This window comes from Mus caroli, unplaced genomic scaffold, assembly GCF_978045245.1.
Source record: "Mus caroli unplaced genomic scaffold, Mus_caroli_1 scaffold_16, whole genome shotgun sequence".
In the NCBI taxonomy this organism is placed as follows: domain Eukaryota; kingdom Metazoa; phylum Chordata; class Mammalia; order Rodentia; family Muridae; genus Mus; species Mus caroli.
This window is the reverse complement of record NW_028227271.1, coordinates 69,798,893-69,819,038: the sequence shown is the minus strand read 5'-3', so window position 1 is coordinate 69,819,038 and position 20,146 is coordinate 69,798,893. Positions and strand designations below refer to the sequence as shown.

Sequence of the window (20,146 nt, the reverse complement as noted above, 5' to 3'; positions counted from 1 at the left end):
GAAAGCTGGTCGAACCAAGAAAAGATGTTAAGGAGAAAATAAAATCATGCTCCAACTTCAAACCACATGTAGACACAGCTTGAGGAGAACACAGGATGTGAAAGGAAAATGATCAGAGAGAGGGGAGATGCAGGAGACAGGCAGCTCAAGGAAGCAGGTCTCGGGTGTTACTCATTAAGCTATACATCCATTTGGGATTTATTCAGCAACTGCTAAATATCATGCCCTTGTCCTTCAAGAAGTCCAGAGGAGCAGAGAAAGCAGTAACAGCAGACACACCAGACCTATGAAGTGCGAACAGTGTGTGCTCTCTGGAGCCCCAGGAACATGCATGCAGTTTGAGTATGCCTAGGTTGTACATGTATTCCACCCTGAAGCTGCTCTGCTTGGTGACTAAAACAACAAAATTTACCCTTTCACAATTCTACAGTCCAGAAGCCAAATTCAGTTTTGTTTAGATGAAACCAAGGTGTTGGGAGCTCTGCTCCCCCTAGAAGCTCCAGAGGACAATCTAGTCTTTGTCTTCCCCACCTACTTCATGCTGCTGGAATCTCTGGCTATGTTCACACCGTTTTCTTCTCCTTTGTGTCCATCTCCCTGTGTCTTCCCGTTGAAAGGACATGAGCAGTGGCATTTGGGACCCACCTGGACGATTTAGGATAGTCTCCCCATTTCAAGAGTGTTTCCCTAATTAATCACATTTGCAAAGTCTTTTCTTTTCCCCCTCCCTGTGCAAAGTCTTTTTATGTCATGAAGGAGACAGAGTTTGCAGCTGATGTAGGGATTAGGGTCTGGGTCCCTTTAGGGGGTTATTACTCACTTAGGATGTGCCCCTTCTTGTAAAGGGCAGAGCAGGCACAGGGTCACAAAGTCACCAAGGGCCTTGCCAAGAAGATTCATAGCACAGCTGACTGGAGAGGGAGGCAGGAGTCTTGTTACCCATGGATTTATAGGTAGGGTAAGGGCAGAAAGGACACTAAATTACACAAGAACAGGCCCAGGGTTAGTTCTAGAGGACTCTCTCATCTTTCGGATTTTCATCTTTGCAGAAATGCCCAGATTATCTGCTTAAAAGAAGGAAGAGTTTGTTTTCCTCACAGCTTCAGAGGTTTTAGCCCATGGTCACTTGGGACCTTGCTTTTGGGGCCTGTCAAAACACAACACGCCATGACAGGAGCATGTGGTGGGAGGCAGCTTCCATGAACCAAAGATCTCAATTGATGGCATGCCCCCACACAACCTAACCTTTGTTCACTAGGCCCCACATGTCCCATCAGTTTTCCATAGGGACACAGGCTAGGGACTAAACCTTCAACACATGAGCCTTCAGGAACATGTGAAATCTAAGCTATCAGAAGTGCAGAGGATAGACAGTGGGTGGAAGACGAGGGGATACAAGATTAACTTGGAGACAGCTTTCAGGGCTTTAAGCAGGAAATGGGAGCAATGAAAAGATTAATTGCAATGGGCTCATGCAGAAACTATATCCACAGCAGCAAATACCAGCAACAATTTGGAACCTGCGACTCATTTTAGATTACTGAAGGGATTAGACTGTTCTTCCTGTTAACCTTCTTGATTCTTGAGATAATGGAGTTGTCAGTAGTACCAATCTGAAATAGGGCTAAAAATATGATCTCATATGTGAGAAAGAAGAGAAAACTTATATCAGAAATAGAATTTTAATTTGTTATCTTAGTTATTGTATGCTATAGATATTTGCTATATGCTATAAGGTAGTAACATTCCTACTCTAAATAAGTCTCATGTTGTTGGATCCAAACCTGGTGCTTATAAACATCAGAAAAAGTTAGGGTTACACAATACTATAACATTGCTACATACAGTTCTGTGCCAATTTCTAATCAACCTTAAAACTTCTGTAGACAACCCCAACATATTGCCTTCCCATATGATTAAGAACTATTTATTACATTTTGACTTTTACTAACGAACACATTTATTTCCACAATTATTCATTCCTCATTAATTAACCTCCCCCCCCCCCCCCCCCGACAGCTCAGTTAAGGATTAGGTTTCGTTTTGTAAGAATGTCATCAGGGGTTTCACTTCTGAGAAACTGAAGTTTCAGGAGAACAAAAAAATAAATGGAAAGAGGAGTATATTTAGTAACTCATTGGCAGGAGGCGGGGGCGGGGGGGGGGCTGTGAGAAAAGGCAGACTCCAGTTCAGGAAACCTTACAATGGGTTCTAGACTCTTGGTAAAGAATCAGGACAACAGGCTCCTTTTGCAGGCCCAGCCCAGGTGTGGGATGGAACCACCACACTAAAGCTGGATGCTATGAGTCTTCTTGACTGCAAGGCCTTCCTCTACATCTTCCGGAGTTTCCAGACCACTTGCGTCTTTGTGGAACAATGTCTGCCTTGAACTGCAGCAGTAATTTGCCACTGCTTTCCCTGAACGCTGAATTCTATGACTCTATCAGATGCTAGCCACAGTGAGCTTCAGCTTGAGTTTGGGGAGGGCATATGATGTTGCCTCATGCTGTCTGATCTATGCCAAAGCCTCCTGAGGCCCTTGCAGCCATTAGATCATATCTTTCCAAAGGTAAGGTGAGAATCAAGTCTAAATTTTCTATATGCCTTTTAACACTGTGGTAAGGGCTCTGGCTGCCTCTAAAAGGCCAGGGCTCAGTGACAGAATAATTTCTCCTACTGTAGCTCCAGTTCCTATTTTAGCAAAATTCTTCTATTCCACTGGTCCAGTAGCCACGTCATAACAAACCTCACAGCCAGCAGGAATATGATACCCATAGTACTTATTAATGATAACTGTTAAATGGCTCAAAAGACTTGTAAATGGTTCTTCATGTAAATCACAGATATTCTCCTCTTGAGCATGGCAGTTGTTCAAAACAGGGTATGTGTTTGAATCTGACCCACAAGGAACTATTCATTTCTCCACCACTATGACTCAGGCAGCTTCAGCCAAAGGTGTCTCTAATAATATTTCCTTTCTGTTCCCATTCACCGATTCATAGTCACATACAGTACTGTGTTAGTTCCAGAAGTTTCATATAAGTAGTCAGTTTCAGAATATAAACAAAGATCACTCCTTCAAATGTTGTTCAAGTACTTTTAACCTTTTTATTGTGAATTTACAATTTGTACAAATAATGTTATGATTTATGGATGGAAAGTGGAATGCTTAAATACGGCAGATTAACACTTATCACTTCACATGCTTATCACCCTAATGCTAAGGAAACTTGAAATTTACTCTTTGCTATTTTAAGTGTACAATACATTTTTAGCTATATTCACCCCTGTGCAACGAGTTCAAAAATTCAACTCTCCTCCTCTTGAGACTCCGTATTGTTTTGGCCACCATCACCTTGGTCCATCTACCTCCCAGCTCGTACAATCAGCATTGTGCTTTCTGCGTTAGGAATTTGGTTGTTTTAGATTCCACACATAAGTGAGAACATGTGCTATTTGTCTTTCCATGGCTGTCTTACTTCACTGAGAATAATGTTCTCTAATTCCATGTTGTTGAAAGTGACAGAATTTCTTTCCCTTTTAAGGCTTGCTAGTATCCAACTGTTTATATTTACCACATTTTCTTTACCTAGTAATCTGTCAGTGAACATGTATGTTATGTATGTTGGCTCCCTGACTTGGCTATTGTGACTAATGCCACAACAAACTTGAGAGGTATCTATCTCTCCAACACACTGGTTTCAATCTCTTGGGTAAGTGCTGAGAAGTGAGATGGCTGAATCATATGGTAATGCTATTTGGGGGGCGTGTTTCTTCCTTGGGGGTGGTGGTAATTTTTCAAGCATTTCTAAAGCATTTATATTCTATCTCTCTGTCTCCCTTCCTTCCCTCTCCCACATACAAGTTCAAACATGTCACAAAAGTACAACTACATTTCAAGAACACACTGCATGTCTTCTGACTTTGTTGTTCCTGCCTGCCCTATCCTGTTGAAAAGGTCTGTCTGCTTGTAGGTTTTACTGGGTGCACTGATCATTTAAATTGGGCCCCCTTTGTTGATTGGCTTACATAACTTCTCTCATTATTTTTTTCATCAACAGAAAAGTTACGAAGCTTTTCTAGAATGTTTTTGGCAGGAAGGGGATCAGCCTAGAACTAAGACATAGCCTGGAGATGTTCTAGTAAAAATGATTTAAAAAACGAATCCTACAGCCTAAGCTTTTCAGAGATTACTTTTTGGGTACCAGCCAATGGACACTACATGTGGAGCAATACTCACGGGAAGCTAGAACTAGGAAGGGAAGATAGGAATGAACTGAGGTGTATATTAGTCCAGAGGCTGCTCATGCAGACAGGTCCCAGGGGACTTGTACATACCCATCTGGTGGGGACATCTACTTAGACCATTCTATATCTTCTCTTGGTTACAGGATCTCTGTTTCTTGGGGAACCTAGCCTTTCCAAGGAGATGGGTGTATTTCAGGCCAAGCATGTCTGGCTGTGCCTATTGGGTGCTTTCTATGTGTGCAGCATTTTACTATTTGATATGTATTATTTTATTCTTATAACATCCATGTAGGGTATGCACACTATCATCATTTCAGTAGAGAATGCCAAGAAATAGAGACATGAAGAAGCCACCACCATACTCAGTAAAGAGGCTATGCTTTAGAAACTACCCAAGCTAACCATGCTCTACACAGCTACAAAAGAACAGCGTCAGGAATGCCATCCCTGCAGGATGTGCTCCCAGGGCCAGTTTAAATAACTACAAATGTTTTAGAAAGAAATGAGCAATACCCTCCATCCTGTCAAAAACAAAACAAACAACAACAACAACAACAACAACAAAAACCCAAACCAACCAAGCAACCACCACCATCAACAAAACACTGCCACTGCTCTGGCTTTGTGGCCATCACTTTTGGGTCTTCCTGGTGAGGTAGATGGGTAGGTGTGTATCCTAGCATTTAAATGCTGTCTTTCCCCACTGTTTTATATTTTACTTCTATTTTAATCAGCATCTTCTCCTCCTTCCTTCCTCTTATAAAAGTGATTTTTAAAGAAAGGAGGACCCATAAATCTGTAACTCAGCCAAGTTTCCTAGAGCCTGGATTGGGCAGTTAGGCAATGCGAATATTACAACTAGTTCATGTGAGCTGAGCCATGGGAGGGTGTCAGGTAAATTTCAATGCAAACATAAGGTCTGCAAGTTCATAAGAGCATTAAGATTCTAACAAAAAGTCTTTCCTTTTCTTTTTCCTTTTTTTTTTTTTTTAAAGATTTATTTATTGATTATATGTAAGTACACTGTAGCTGTCTTCAGACACTCCAGAAGAGGGAGCCAGATCTCGTTACGGATGGTTGTGAGCCACCATGTGGTTGCTGGGATTTGAACTCTGGACCTTTGGAAGAGCAGTCGGGTGCCCTTACCCACTGAGCCATCTCACCAGCCCCCCTTTTTTTTTTTTAAAAACAAAGCTTTAATAAAATTGTTTGATGGTTTGTATATTTACTGCTAGAAAAGTCTGATAAAGGAAAAATGCCATATTAGATGTATAAAATAGTTTTAAAAACCAGTAAGTATAAACCAAACAAAATTTAAAAACAAAAAGATTTTTCTTAGAAAGGATATGAAAATAACCAGCTGCCTCTACCCAAGCTTTTGAGTATTTGAAAAATTATCATTTTCTTTCCTCTGGAGAGTGTTCCAGCCACTGGAAGAGAAGAAATAGATGCTAGCAAAGCTATGCCAGGGAGGGCAATGCAAAACTCACTGCAGTTCACAGTGAGACAAGCCATGCTCACTTCTCCTTTCACGTTTACTCTTAACACCAAATTCTTTTCAAGCTTCATGTCTAGCAATAGCCTTTAGGCATGGACTAAAAATAGCATTGCTGCTGAGTCTATATACTTGCTGTACAACCTTGGACCAAGTAATTCAACATAACGTCACTTCCATGAGCAGCGAGGATAATGTGTGTCTCACAGTCTGTTGTGGAACTCAATGGAGATAATAGCTACGAAGTGTCACACAGTCAATACATAACAAAAGTCAGTCTCTCCACTTTGCCTCTTTCTTGTTAAGTTGTATCAATTTCCTTTAAATATGTTGACTTTAAAATATTCAAGCAATTGCAAATCTAAACTTCAAATAAAGGGCATTAAAAGTTCTGAGTTTTCATCTCATTCTATGCAGAATAACCCTTAATGTCCTTGTGAATCTCAAAAATCTATAAATATAAGGACTTAAAATAAAAACCCTCCTTTGCAGAAGTTCCTACCCTCCTCCTCTTCTGTTCGCTCCTTCATCTTTCTTTCTTTTTTTTTTTTAAATTAGGTATTTTCTTCATTTACATTTCCAATGCTCTCCCAAAAGTCCCCTATACCCCTACCCCCCACTCCCCTATCACCCACTCCCACTTCTTGGCCCTGGCTTTCGCCTGTACCAAGGCATATAAAGTTTGCAAGACCAATGGGCCTCTTTCCAATGATGGCCGACTAGGCCATCTTCTGATACATATGCAGCTAGAGACATGAGCTCTGTGGGTACTGGATAGTTCATATTGTTGTTCCACCTATAGGGTTGCAGATCCTTTTAGCTCCTTGGGTACTTTCTCTAGCTCCTCCATTGGGGGCCCTGTGATCCATCCAATAGCTGATTGTGAGCATCCACTTCTGTGTTTGCTAGGCCCCGGCATAGCCTCACAAGAGACAGCTATATCAGGGTCCTTTCAGCAAAATCTCCAGTAAGAAAGAAGGGCACATGCTCCACTATGTTCATAGCAGTGTTATTTATAATAGCCAGAAGCTGGAAAGAACCCAGATGCCCCTCAACAGAGGAATGGATACAGAAAATGTGGTACATTTACACAATGGAGTACTACTCAGCTATTAAAAAGAATTAATTTATAAAATTCCTTCATTATTCAACACACAGTAGGAGCGAATCTGAAGATTCTAAACCTAATTAGAGCTGCAAGGAAATTGTGGCTCCGGGCAATGAAGTGATTCACTCAAGTATAATCAATTAGTTAACAATGATCAAGACAACAGGCCCAAATCACTGGCTGGAAACCAGATTTTTAGAGTTGTCAGCAGCTGAAAGAAGGGGAGAGCAAAAGGAGAGGCCAGGGTGAGGGGTTCACTGTGATCCTGTGGGGAAAAATACTAGAACCTGGGTTTGTTTTTTCATTTTTGTTGCATGTATATTTTATGTGTGGTGTGCTTGTATATGTGCAAGTGTTGTGTGTGTATGTGTGTGTGTTTGTGTGTGTGCTATGCATGTGAAGGCCAGAGGTTGATGTAGTGTGTCTTTCTTGGTCACTTTCACCTTATATATGGATTCATGGTGTCTTGATCAAACTTGCCAGTTTAGCTAGTATCCCTATTCTGCTTGCTCTGGAGAATCTCAGCTTTCAGAGTGCTGGAATTGCAGGAGGCCACCATAACCTGGGCCCCCAACCTTTAGTCCTCCTGGTTGCAAGCTCTACCTACTCACATACCCTGACTATGAACCTCTAATGGTTGAGATGATGGAAACTTGAAATTGTATAGCTAGTTTCATTTTTAAAATGTATTCCTTGAAACACAACCTTAATTCCAAATTTAAAATGATAGCATGTCTCCATTTAAATGTACTTTGTCATGCATCATAATGAGTTAGGAATGTGATAGTCCCGACAATTCAACAGATGTCTTCAAAACTTATCTGAAAAGGCCAGGTGCTTTCTATGATGGAAGATGAATTCTGCCCTAAACTTTAAAATGAAATCTGAATCATACTCTCAAATAAGAGACTTCTTTAAGGTTATGAGGTTTGACCTTTGGTTTTTATTTGACTAAGTAAAGGGAAGTGTGTGTGTGTGTGTGTGTGTGTATACACACACACACACACACATATATATATATATATATATATATATATATATATATACACACGAGTAAATGGTGTATTTAAATATGACTTTTTAGATAATATCATACTATGATATAGTGTTAATCTTAACAACATTTTGATCTCATTTAAAAAATTATGTGTGTATGTGTGCCTGCATGAATATATATACCGTATGCATTCAGGAGCCCATGGAGGCCAGAAGAAGTTATCAGATCTCCTGACACTACAGTTATAGGCAGGCGGTCGTGAGCCATCCTGTGGGTGCAGGAAATGGACCCCAGGTCCTCTGTAAGAGCAGCAAATGCTCTTAACTGCTGAGTCATCTCTCTAGTCCCAGCTAATCTCATCTTTAAATGACGACAATATATTAAACACTTTATAACTTCCCTGAAGGTCAAACATGACACATCCTATCTATGTAAAAGATTTAGTACACATCTGGCCAGTTTCAAGCCTCTACCTCCTGTTATATCCTAATTTGGATTTTTGGGGGCTGAGGGGGTTGGTTGGGTTTTTGTTGTTATTGTTGTTTTCTTTTTCTAATTTAGAGTTTTAGAAAAGTTTTTATTGATTTGCTGTGAGTTTAACATCAGGCATCCCCATCCCACTTAACTCCCTGTCCCCACATATCTGCCCTTTGTCCTGGCAAACTCCCCCCCCCCAAAGTAAAAAATAAACACACACACACACACACACACACACCAAAGCTCAGAAAACATATCATCATGGATGCTGTAGTGTGTCACGGTATGTCCAAACTCTGTGGTATTTTGAATATGCTTGGCCCAGGGAGTGGCACTATTTGTAGGTGTGGCCTTGTTGGAGTAGGTGTGTCACTGTGGATATGGGCTCTAAGACCCTTGTCCTAGTAGCCCGGAAGTCAGTCTTTCCTAGCTGCCTTCAGAACAAAAGGTAGAACTCTCAACTCCTCCAGCACCAAGTCTGCCTAGACCCTGCCTTGCTTCCTGCCATAAAGATACTGGACTGAACTTCTGAACTTGTAAGCCAGCCCCAATTAAATGGTGTCCTTTATGAGTTGCTGTGGTCATAGTGTCTCTTCACAGCAATGAAACCCTAACTAAGACACCCTCTGTCCACACATCTTTACTTGCAAATGTTCACTGCAATGAGAGCAATGGGTCATTGGTCTGGTTCAAGATCTCTGGCTTCTGTGACATCATCAATATTGGAGTCTCACTCAGCCTCCTCCCAGTTATCCTGTTGTTGCCCTATGCCATAGAGATCCTACAGCCTTGGATCAGCAGGACAGGCCCTTTTAAGTGTGCCAACCATTTGCAGATGATATAGAGTTTGGGTGGGCCAACTCAGAGCCCTGGATCTGGGCCTGGGTGGTAACTGAGTTGTTCAGCCCACTGGTTCTCCTTTATCCACACCACAGGGGCAAGCTTTCCAGCTCTGCTTGTCAGCAGTAGGCAGGTCATCTCTTCTACTCTCATGACCCCAGGGCCAGCTCTCCCAACTGCTGCAGGTGGTAAAGGGCAATGGGGGGGGGGCATCATACCCACACTAATGTCACCTCACAGCAGAGGAGTGGCAGGGCCAGCTCTTCCATGCTCTCACCTTTGGGGCTGACTCACCTGCACCCCCTCGACTTTGGCCAGGCCTACTGTGCTGCGATCCCTGCTGCTGCATAGACCCAGAGACCCAGACATGGTCCTCAGCAGCAGCTCAGGCTGGGACTTTATCTGTGGCTCCAGGTGATAGGGCTGGCCACTCACAACAGGCTTCTCCTCTCCACCCTCGAGTCTCCAGTTCCATCTCTCTTCATAATGCTCAAGGTATTCTACTTCTCTTTCCACCACATACTCACACATTGTGGTGGCTCCTGCTGCAGGCTGGCCACACTGCTGGCAGGCCCCTGGGTAGCATGGCATGGAGTGGCAGCATGTGAGTGTCTATGGCCTGCCTGTGCTGTTTGCTGGAGGAAGGTCTGTGGGTGGCATGGCAGTCCACAGGTCTCTGTCTGTCCTCCTCCTCTTGCCCTGTGCTGCCTGGGTTTGATTTGATTTGTTTTTCTTGAGTCTCAGGCATAAAAGAGCTTTGGACACCAAGCCAGGTATCAGGCTAGGATGAACATCTGCTCTGCCCCCAACTGACATAAGAACACAGCCACCAATGTGGTGTCTCTTTGCCCATTGCCAGAGTGGTACTTTTTTTTCTTTTAATTGAATTTGTTTTGACTTTTGGACTGCCTGACCCAAACCTCCAATGGCTCCTGATTGTCTGACAGATAAAACTAACTTCCTTACTCTTCCTTTAAGGTAATCTGGGACCAGATCCAAGGACCTAAGCCCTATTCCCACCTTAGAGTCTCCATTTTCCCTAACTACCATATCCACCATTGAACCAGACTGTAGGCATGGAAATTCCTAGAAAGTGGAGCTGTTCCTTGTCATCAGGGTTTCCCTTTCCTAAAATGTCTTCCACCTGAACATACTTATCATAAAGACCTACCTATCCTTAAGTGTCCAACTGAATCCCTGACCGTCCAGCTGAAAGCTACCTGGCTGTGGACTTCCACAGGCTTTTATACCACTCACATGATACCACATGCCCCGTTTTTTTTGAGTTACAGACATCTTCCTAGTCACCTAATAACATTCCTGAAAGAAAGGTTTGGGTCTCAGACCACACTGAATATTTCCATAGTGCTTAGGAACATTAATTAGCCTTTTGTCATGAAAATGTGTGGACACAACATTATCGTGCAGGCCAAACTATGTCACACCTAACCTTTCATACCAGCTCCCCGCCTTTCCACGTGGGACAGGATCTCAGTGCAAACTGTAGTGGTTTCTTAGATACTCCCCCAGGGTTGCTACTGTCTGCGCTGAGACTTTCTGCTGCAGGCATTCAGTCTCCTACAGCACTGCTTCTAAGTGGCCACTGTTCCATGAAAGCTCTTTGGGGGCAGCGGGACTTTTCAATGGAGGAAGGCTACTTGATAAGACCTGATGGCAATCATTGTAAAAACACAGAGAGCTAGCTGGGCAACCACCAAAAAGAAGCTGTGCAAGCATTTCAGATATGACAGAACTGAGGGAAGCATCAAGAAGCCAGTCGCTCCCAGGACCAATCATGAATTGTGGGGTGTGGGGGCTCAGACCTCACACTTGGTTTTTCTGGAACATTAGCCCATATTTAGCCATCTCTCTCTTCAGTTAGTATCGGAAAGGAAAAGCTAGATTCCATTTATTTTTACTGTCCTGGAGAATACTAGTGGCACTTGATAAAATGTTTGTTGAATTGATTTTAAAATTCAATTTGTACTTTTCCTTGAAACAAAAGTAATTGTCCTCTCAGCAACAGCAAAAGGCTAAAATACCATGGCTTATAAGATGGCCGAACTCTGCACGCTGATGAAAAAGGCTGACATCGTCTTATCTCAGCCAGCTGCAGCTAACGTGTCAGTTTAAGAGTTCCACTTAGCATCTTCTGGACACACCCTCCTGATGTACAACCGTGTACTATAAAGAGCAAGTCAAGCCTTGCAAACATCTGTGTCACATGATAATCTGTGCTTGGGAGAGCCAAGACAATCAAGAATTCCAGGAAATGTTTAAGAAAACTAATGACTACATAAGTTCTCTAGTGAAAACAATGGTTTCCTGGTTTGGATGATGCCGGGCTGGGTCACATCTACTAACTCTCTAATATTTTACCAACAGCAGATCATTCATTCTTAAACTTATATTGGAAATGTGTCTACTACAAGCATAACATACACTAAGGAAAGTCTCTTCTTTGTAGCTCCACAGTGCAAGCAAGGAGAGTCCAGCTCAGTGTCTGAGAAATGCCCCTGCCCCATTTTGTTATCTTTTGTGACATAACAGATTTAAAGCCATAATCTTTCCTGTGTTGAACATTAAAAAGGTGGTCTAAGCTTATTTATTCTTTATACAAATCACCTCCAAGTTCAGAAACAAACATTCAGGATACTTTTCAAGCATAAAAGGGATCGAATCCTTTGATTAGTGGTTAAATATCCCACTTAGGACAACAGTAACAAAAATTTATGGCCTTATTCTTGCAAAGGAAAAAAGATCCGTGGCTTTGTTCATGCACAAGAACAAAGTTAACAGGCTTAGGAAAACTAACGCAAGCCTGAAAGATCAATCACTTGCCCTACTTAGAGGAATATAAATGCTAGGGGGAGGCAGGGCTGGGGAGAGCTTTGCTTCTCTGCCTGATCTTAGGGCCAGCAAAGAGGGTGGGGGACACCTCCAATCCTCTTTGATGCTCTTAAATTTATATTGCCAGCATAAACCCATGTTGTTTGGCTGACGATGTTTTCCAAAGGGCGAGCAATGAAGTACTGCAGCTGAGAGTATCAGGGAAGGTTGATGCTGAGATTGCTGAGACCTTGGAGACAACTCTGCACAGAATTGACATTGGGAGCCCCTTAAGGAGTTTCTGCTTCTGAGAAGGGTAGCACCATTTTTTTTTTTTTAAACTGTGAAAGGAAACTGGCTGAAAAATAAGTGGAAATCCACCTCCACCGCCTTGCAGGAGGGGAGGAAAGCTGGGGGAGGCGAGGTCCTTGGGGACCCAAAGGCCCAAGAGTGAGGGCCAGGGAGCAGCCTAGGGGTCTGCTGCTCCGCCGAGGCCGGGAGGGGGGGAGGGGGCGGAGGGGATGGGTAACCAAGTGTCAGCATCACGTGTCAGCTCTACCCACTCGCTCAGTCCCGCGCGCGGAGAGCTGGCAGGAAGGCACCGAGGCCTGGCGCCTCCGCGGGGCCTGCGTGGAGCTGGCAGGCGGCGCGCTGTGGTGCGCGGGCGGCCTTACCTGGTTTCTGCGATACCAGGCGCTCGACAGCGAGCCGTTGCCCGGGCCTGGTGCCCAGTATGTGAAGTTCCGAGACAGCTCGTCTAGGACAGCGGAGGTGTCGTCCTCGGGGGCTGTGCCCGCCTGCGCCGCCATGAGGACTGAATCCACGCGCTGGGACTACGGCGCGGCCCTCCCGTCCGTCCTCCCGCAGCCGCAGCCACTTCCTGCCCGGCGACCTGGCGCCGGCACCTGGCTCCTGCGGCGCGCAGGTGAGGTCCGGGCTCGGCCCAGCTGTCGCCGCTCCCTTCTGGGCCCCGGTGCCTACACCTGTCAGCGCAGGAATGACATCATCTCTTTTGCCTCTGGGATCTACTGTGCACAAAGCAAATGTTTGTCCAAGTGCAGGGAGAAAAGGAGCTATCGGTTAATCTAAAGGGTGACCGGCACCCTTGGCAGTTTCAGTTCTCGCGTGTAAAAAGGTTTAAAATGTTCCACATATGGAAAAAAGAAAAAGCCATAATCTCCCTCTCCCCAATATTGAGCACATTGTGAATTAAGAGCCCAGCCTCAGAGTGACCATTAGGAACTATTCGAAGAATAGAGAAGAGATATCCTATGGCAGCTGGATAGGCTGTCAGAGAAGTTCATAAAGAATTGCTGAAACGCAGTCAGCTGCCCCATATGGGGATTTAAGTTGAGTCAGAAATGCTAAGAACAACCTTAAGAACGCATACTGGATATTCTAGTCTGACCGGTTTTAAACTCGGTTACACTACAAATGATCTTTGTCTTGTCTGTCATTTTGAACATTCTGTGATTTTTGTGTTATTACATGAAGTGTCTACACTGGGAATTTGTTTGTTTTCAAGACACTGAGACTCTTTAAGCTATGCACTTTAGCTTCCAGGACTTAGAAAGATAGGGGAGAGAGGAAACAAGACAGGAAGAGAGGAGAGGGGAGGGAAGGAGAAGAGAGGAGAGGAGGGAGAGAGGAGGAGGAGGAGAGATAGAAGGAGGGAGGGAAGAAGGCAGAGAGGTAGAGAGGAAGGGAAAAAGGGACCTGGGGGAAAGCTGTGATGGTTTCTTAGGGGAAATACGTAAAGCAGAGAAGAGAGTGTAAGTCATTTCAGATGCAAAAGAAAAAAAAAGGCAAGTCGTCCTGACAGTTGTGTTGGTTCTTGCTTGAGTAAACAAAATGTTGAGTCAACAATTAATAATTGTAGCTAACTATGTTCAATTTAAAGAAACTAATTTATTTCAATTAAATACCCCAAAGAAAAATCAATTCGCTATATATGTTTCATTATTTTCATAAGTATATGGTGCTATAAATTGAACCCATTGCCTTTAGATGTTAAGCAAGCACCATACCCGTGAACCACATGTCTGCTATGCGATTCTAGGACACTCCCATTCCTCAGCTCTGCCATGCCTGGGATCCGCATACTCTTTAATAGAAAATGGTTTTCCAAGAATCACCAACCTCCACAACCATCATCTTTCCTCCTTTGACCCCATTGGCTGGGAATAAGTCACATGCCTGGCTTTACTTGCCAGAGGTTTTTGGGCATTTCCCTCCTGGAGAGTAGTATGTGAGCTCTCCTGAAAGAAAAGGACAAGGATGGATGAGGAGGGGTGGCAGAGGGGAACTGGCAGAGCTTGGCACAATCACTCCTGAGTATTATCTGTCAGCCAGATTGTAAGTAGGCATGCAGGCAGGCTCTAACAAGCAAAATACTAAACAGATCGACCTTCCCCGTCTCCAGTGACGTTCACAGGTTTGTGCCTGCTCTGTGAGACCTTTATGATCAGGCCCCCATAATCTGCTGCTCACAACTCATCTGCTTCTTCATTTCTTAACTTAGAAAATCGGTTTTGATTTCTTTATATTTGTATAAAACCTTTGGAGAAAGAAAGCACTTGATGGAGAAACATGTGAAGCCTACGTGCTGTTGGTTAGTCGATCGATGGGTTCCAAGATGCGGCTGCCATCACGGCTGCTGCCCTAGTGTGCGTGGGTGGTTGAAGCAAGCAATTCGTGACCAGAGTGCCTTCCCACAGGGTTCACAGGAGGCGGCAGGGATGCGTGTGAACTATTTTGGTCCCAGCCCTGTAGGTGGAGCTTCGAAGACTGTTCCTGCTTTTGTTGGCCTCTGCCTCTTGCAGGGCTTCTTGGGGGCGAGGCAGACTTCATTTCAGTCTCCCAGTTCTTGGTGCTACAATCTAAGGGCTGACTTCCTGTTAATTCTAGTGCCACATCATTTGAGGCTGGACTTCACTTAGCACTTGAAGAATGGGTTCCATTTGGTCCTCCTTATTTGGGATCATTTAATTGCAGAATTAGTAAAGCTTTAAAAACATCATCTTTAGCAAGACACAGTTAACACTAGTGTTTTGTTTTTTGATTTGTTATCATTATTATTATGACTATTATCACTATTATTATTTTTATTTAACAATGAGTATCTCAGAATTGATAAATGGAGGATCCAAGGTAAAGATCAGCTCCAGGATCTCACTTCTTATATGCCAGTGAACTACAGATTGGAGATTTTAAAGAGAACCCAAGAACTTTACCTTACAAACAGAGGCTTGACAGACTGCCTGTACTTAGATATGGATAACTGCTTGTTTGCTGTGTGACTTTGACACAGTAATTTCGTTTCTCTGAGCCTTTCAGTCTTTTACATAAAAGGAAGACAATGAGGAACAGGAGAGATGGCTCAGTGGTTAAGAGCACAGTTTGCTCTTCCAGAGGACCCAGGTCCAATTCCCATTGACCAATTCCAATGACAGCTAAAACCATCTATAACTCCAGTCCCAGGGAATCTGAAACCCTCTTTTGGTTCCCTAGGAAAACATGCACAGGGTATATAGACATACATATAGGCAAAACACCAATATACACAAAATAGAAATAAATAAAATTGCAAAAACAATTTATTTTACTTACTTTACATTCCACTCACTGCCCATCTCCCAGTCACCCCTCCCACAATCCTTTCCCCCATCTCCCTATGCCCCTTCCCCTTCTCCTGTGAGTGGGTGGGGCCCTCTGGATATCCCCTCACCCTGACACATGGAGTTTGCAAGGCTAGGCACATCTTTTCCCACTGAGGCAAAAACAATTTTTAAAAGGACAGAATTTAGTACTTAAAGCAAAATATTCAATAAATGCTGAAGTATTCAGTAAATGTTGGCTGTTGCTACCTAGAACATTAAAATTGAAACTTCCTTAAACAAATACAAAGGCACAAACCTTGTACAGGGAAATTTGAAAAATGTAATTACAACAAAGCCGAGAACTTTTATACATCAATAGACAGTATGGAATAGAAAAGGAAAGTCACAAACTGAGAACCCTTATTTATCACACCTATAATGGACAAAAAATTCATATATACATATATACATATATATGCCAGAATACACAAATATCAGTGGTTAATAATAATAATGCAAAATATTTTAACCTTAACAATAGAGAAAATGCAAATTGAAACCCTCTGTGACAACCACTTCCCATTCATTGTTTTGAAAAAGCAAAATTTTAAAGATTTATATATCATGCACTATGTATACAAAATGAGGCTTTATTCAGTCTTATAGAAAGGGAAATTAAGTCATTTACAGGAAAACAGATGGAATCAGAGATTATCTTGTTAAGCAAAATAAGCCAGATAAGGCAAATACGGCATGTTTTTCTCTCAGGTATGGAGTGTTGTTTTAAGTGTGTATATATGTGTGTGTATGTATAAGTTTGTGTGTATGTGTCTGTATGTTCATGCTACTTATGACTGGGTCCCCAAAGACAGTAGAAGAAGGCATCCAATCTCTCAAGCCAGAGTTACAGACAGTTGTGAGCCACCTAATATGGCTACTGAGAACTGATCCTTGTATAAGAGCAGCAAAAACTCCAGAGCCATTTCTCCATTCCGTCTACCGAGTCTTATATAAAGTGTCATGTACTTATGTATAACTTACACACATCTTCTCACATTGTTGCATGCCTTCTACATAAGATCCCAGCATAAAGTGAATGTTCAGTTCATAGTTGCTACACTATGTTGTTTAGGGAATGATGGCATTGGAAGTCTGAACTTGTTCTGTACATAAAAGTCCTTCCCAAATATTGTTAACCCACACCAGAGTGAATACAAGTATGTGTGGCATTTGCAGATACAGAAAGCTGACAGTGTACCCCCAAATAAAGTTCAAGTGAACAGCAAAACCAGGAAATTGGTGGGGCCTTGCATGGTGAATGAAGCCTTAATGGGGAAGTTTGGGGTCCCTCAGGAAAGGGGCAGAACTGGTGGGTGCTGTGAGAGAACTCCTACAAGCCAGGGCAGTTAAAATGGAGAAACACCAGAGAAGACATGGAGAAAGCCATGAGAGAAGGTAGCTTCTTATCAAAGACAACCAGTGAAGCATGGTGGAGGGGGACAGGGGATGCATTTACGGTTAAGGTGCATGGATGCTAAGGGCTCCACTAGCTGACACGAAGGTGAAAAAAGAATGGTCAATATAAAAGGAAAGAGTAAGTTTAGTTTGAGTTTGATAATCATGAATTTAGGCGATTTAGAACATTCTAGAAGGAAAGGATGTGCAGGTACACAAAGGAGGAGTAAGGTAAGAGCCAAGGAACTCAGTTATCCACATGCAGGTGTCTGAGACTAGCTAGACAGACATGTGGCCAACTTCTTTCAGAGCAGTAGTTTGCAAGCTTCTGCTATATAATAAATATTTTACTGTTTGTGGGCCATATGCTCTGTGTCACTATTACTCAATTGTGCCACTGCAATGTGAAAGCAGCCAAGGACATGTAAACAAATGGATGAGACTGTGTTCCAATAAAACTTTATTTACAAACACAGAAAGCTGCTGGTTTCATCCCATGGGCGCGGTTTGCCAGCTTCTCTTTGGGAGAGAAAAAGGCAAACACAGAATACCAGGCCAACGAAGACCACTGGGAAGGTAAATAAATACTTCACTAATATTCGTTGTCTGTGGGTGACAGGATCCCAACTCAAAGCTAAGTTAAGCAAGTCATAATTACAGGTTGAAAAGACAGGGTAGAGCTTGGCTATGGGTGTACCTAATCCTGGGGTTTAGGCTTGATCTTCAGATCAATTTCAAACAGGTGAGATAATAGCCACAGCAGCTCCTGGTGTCTGTCTTAAAAGCCTGGGTTCAGAAGGATAAAGGGAGGAGACAAAGTGGACTACTGGTTCCAGCTTCACACGTGTCCACATGACAAGATATTTGTGCTATTTCATCCCTTGCTCAGTGGTCACAACAGCTCTGTCTTAGGATTTCCATTGCTGTGAACAGACACCATGATGAAGGCAACTCTTATAAGGACAACATTTAATTGGGGCTGGCTTACAGGGTCAGAAGTTCAGTCCATTTTCATCATGGCAGGGGCATGGCAGCTTCCAGGCAGGCATGGCATAGAGGAGGAGCTGAGAGTTCTACATCTTGTTCTGAAGGCAAACAGAAGAAGATTGTCTCCTACATGAGTAGTAAAAGGGCCTCAAGCCTCCCTCCCACAGTGACACAGTTCCTCCAACAGGTCCACACCCCCTAGTAGTGCCACTCCCTGGGTTGAACATCCAAACCACCATAGGCTCCCACTAGAGGTATTTTCTCAGTTAGGCTGAGATAAGTCATGTGGCTTATTGCGGCCAGTGGGAAAGTGACAGAGAAATAGTTCTGGGCCAAGACCTTCAGATGCGTTTCTTTCTTGTCTACTTGTTTTGTTCCCTGAGCTTTTCCCTGGTTATAAATAAATAAATAAACAAATAAATAAATAAAAGAAGGCCCGTTGGGGGAGAGTAAAGAAAACCACGAAGCAGGTTTGAAGCTAGTCCTTATGGTCTTCAACAGAACTACATCTTTCCTTAAGATTCTTGATCAAGAAAAGATCTAGGGGTGTCCCCAACCTAATGACTCTGACCTTTTCTTGGCTCTTTTCGGGACCTCTTTCTTTCCCTTACCTCTCCATCATTGTGTACCCTGACACACCATCCCACCTGCCTTTACAGTCTTCTGACCAGGGAAAGATTCTCTAAGCTGCATCCCTCTGAGCCTGGTGATACTCCAGCTTGTTGTGCCATGCCCTGCCCCTGGCCCCTGGCCCCTGGCCCCTGGCCCCTGGTCCCTGGCCATTATGTTCCCATCCTCTCCCATCTCTCCTCCACCCCAGGCAGGCAAGCCCTGCCTCATTTTTCAATAACATAATATATCTCCTGTGGTTACTTGCTTCCTAAGTATGTTCTCTTGGCAACAATTGAGAATTTGGGTACATGGACGGGGAGTGAGGGGTTGGTCTGGAAGAATCACCTCTCAAATCTTGACACAAAGTAAATTTGTTACTGATAGGCCTATTCCCAAACTGAAGAAAATATCCAGGGAAAGTGAAATAAGAGCTTTAATTTTAAGAATAAGATAGTTTCTTTGAGTGATAACAGATTTTGATTACCACAGCTCATTGGAAGGGCCCGTAAGAGGAAGATACAGGTTTCATTTCTATCATTTTTTTTTCTTTCTTTCTTTTGGAGGAGGCGGGGGGTAGTTTATTTTGTAATCAAGTCAAATTTTTGTGACCATTTGTCCTAGATAGAACTCATTTTTCATGACCGAGTTCACTTCTGCATCCTCAGCTCATTCTCCCAGTTACCACGCTCTATGCTGTTATCTGCAGCAGCTGCTGAAGCTCACCCAGGACCTGTGCTTCCAGAAAGGATTGTGGAAATCATGAAAGAACCTAGATCTGTCCTTTGCTTGAATGACTTCACTTCAGTTTAGGGGAGAGAATGCACACATTGAAAGATAAATATGTATAAACTAAGCAACTAAATGCGGAAGAATGAAGAGGCTAATCATGGACTTCAGAATAATATATATGCACTGGAAAGACCTTCAAGGTCATGATTCCTGGGGGCATGGGAGAAAAGAGTGGGCCAAAATGAATGTGATAATATGCACAACTGTAGAATGCCAGGATGGAAGAGGAACTTACAAATGTGTGTGCAGGGACAGGGAACTGAGGCCCAGGAGATGCATGTTCCACCTAGCAGCTCGATGCCTGGAGAGCAGCCTCTGGGAACAGCTTGAGATCCAGATTGCTAATTAGAATTTTTTTCTGTGTAGTTTTCCAGGATCTGTATGGAGTGTCATATGCATCTTGGCAGGCTTCCTAAACCCATCTAGTCAGTCAAGCACCACGGCTGCTCCACCAACTCACATGTGTTCCTTCTGAAAGCCTCTCTCTCGGGATTTGCATGTGCATAAAATATGGAAAAACGAGAAAAGAAAAGAGGTTCCCTCAGTCTTCATGCGCAGATGTGATGGTGACTTCCCTGTTGTATCCTCCATCTGTGCCTGAAGCCCTGGTGTGTCTTACCTGATAAAGAGAGCAGGGCCTCTCCCTAAAGGTTCCCCCTCGGTGCTATGGCCTTTGTGGGGACATGGTGGAAGCAGCATGCATGTTGAGG

The 20,146-nt window shown here is 43.3% G+C and overlaps 1 protein-coding gene across 2 annotated transcripts in view; it reads right to left on the bottom strand.

Moving 5' to 3' along the window:
• Positions 1-13,328, bottom strand: part of Nipal2 (NIPA like domain containing 2) — a 123,696-nt gene extending 110,368 nt beyond the window's left edge. For both annotated transcript variants that reach the window (XM_029469394.2, XM_021183905.2), the window contains exon 1: positions 12,669-13,328. In XM_029469394.2, the coding sequence (XP_029325254.1) occupies positions 12,669-12,803 (135 nt within the window). In that variant the 5' untranslated portion in view covers positions 12,804-13,328. The remainder of the gene's footprint in view (positions 1-12,668) is intronic.
• Between the last annotated feature and the right edge of the window lie 6,818 nt (positions 13,329-20,146).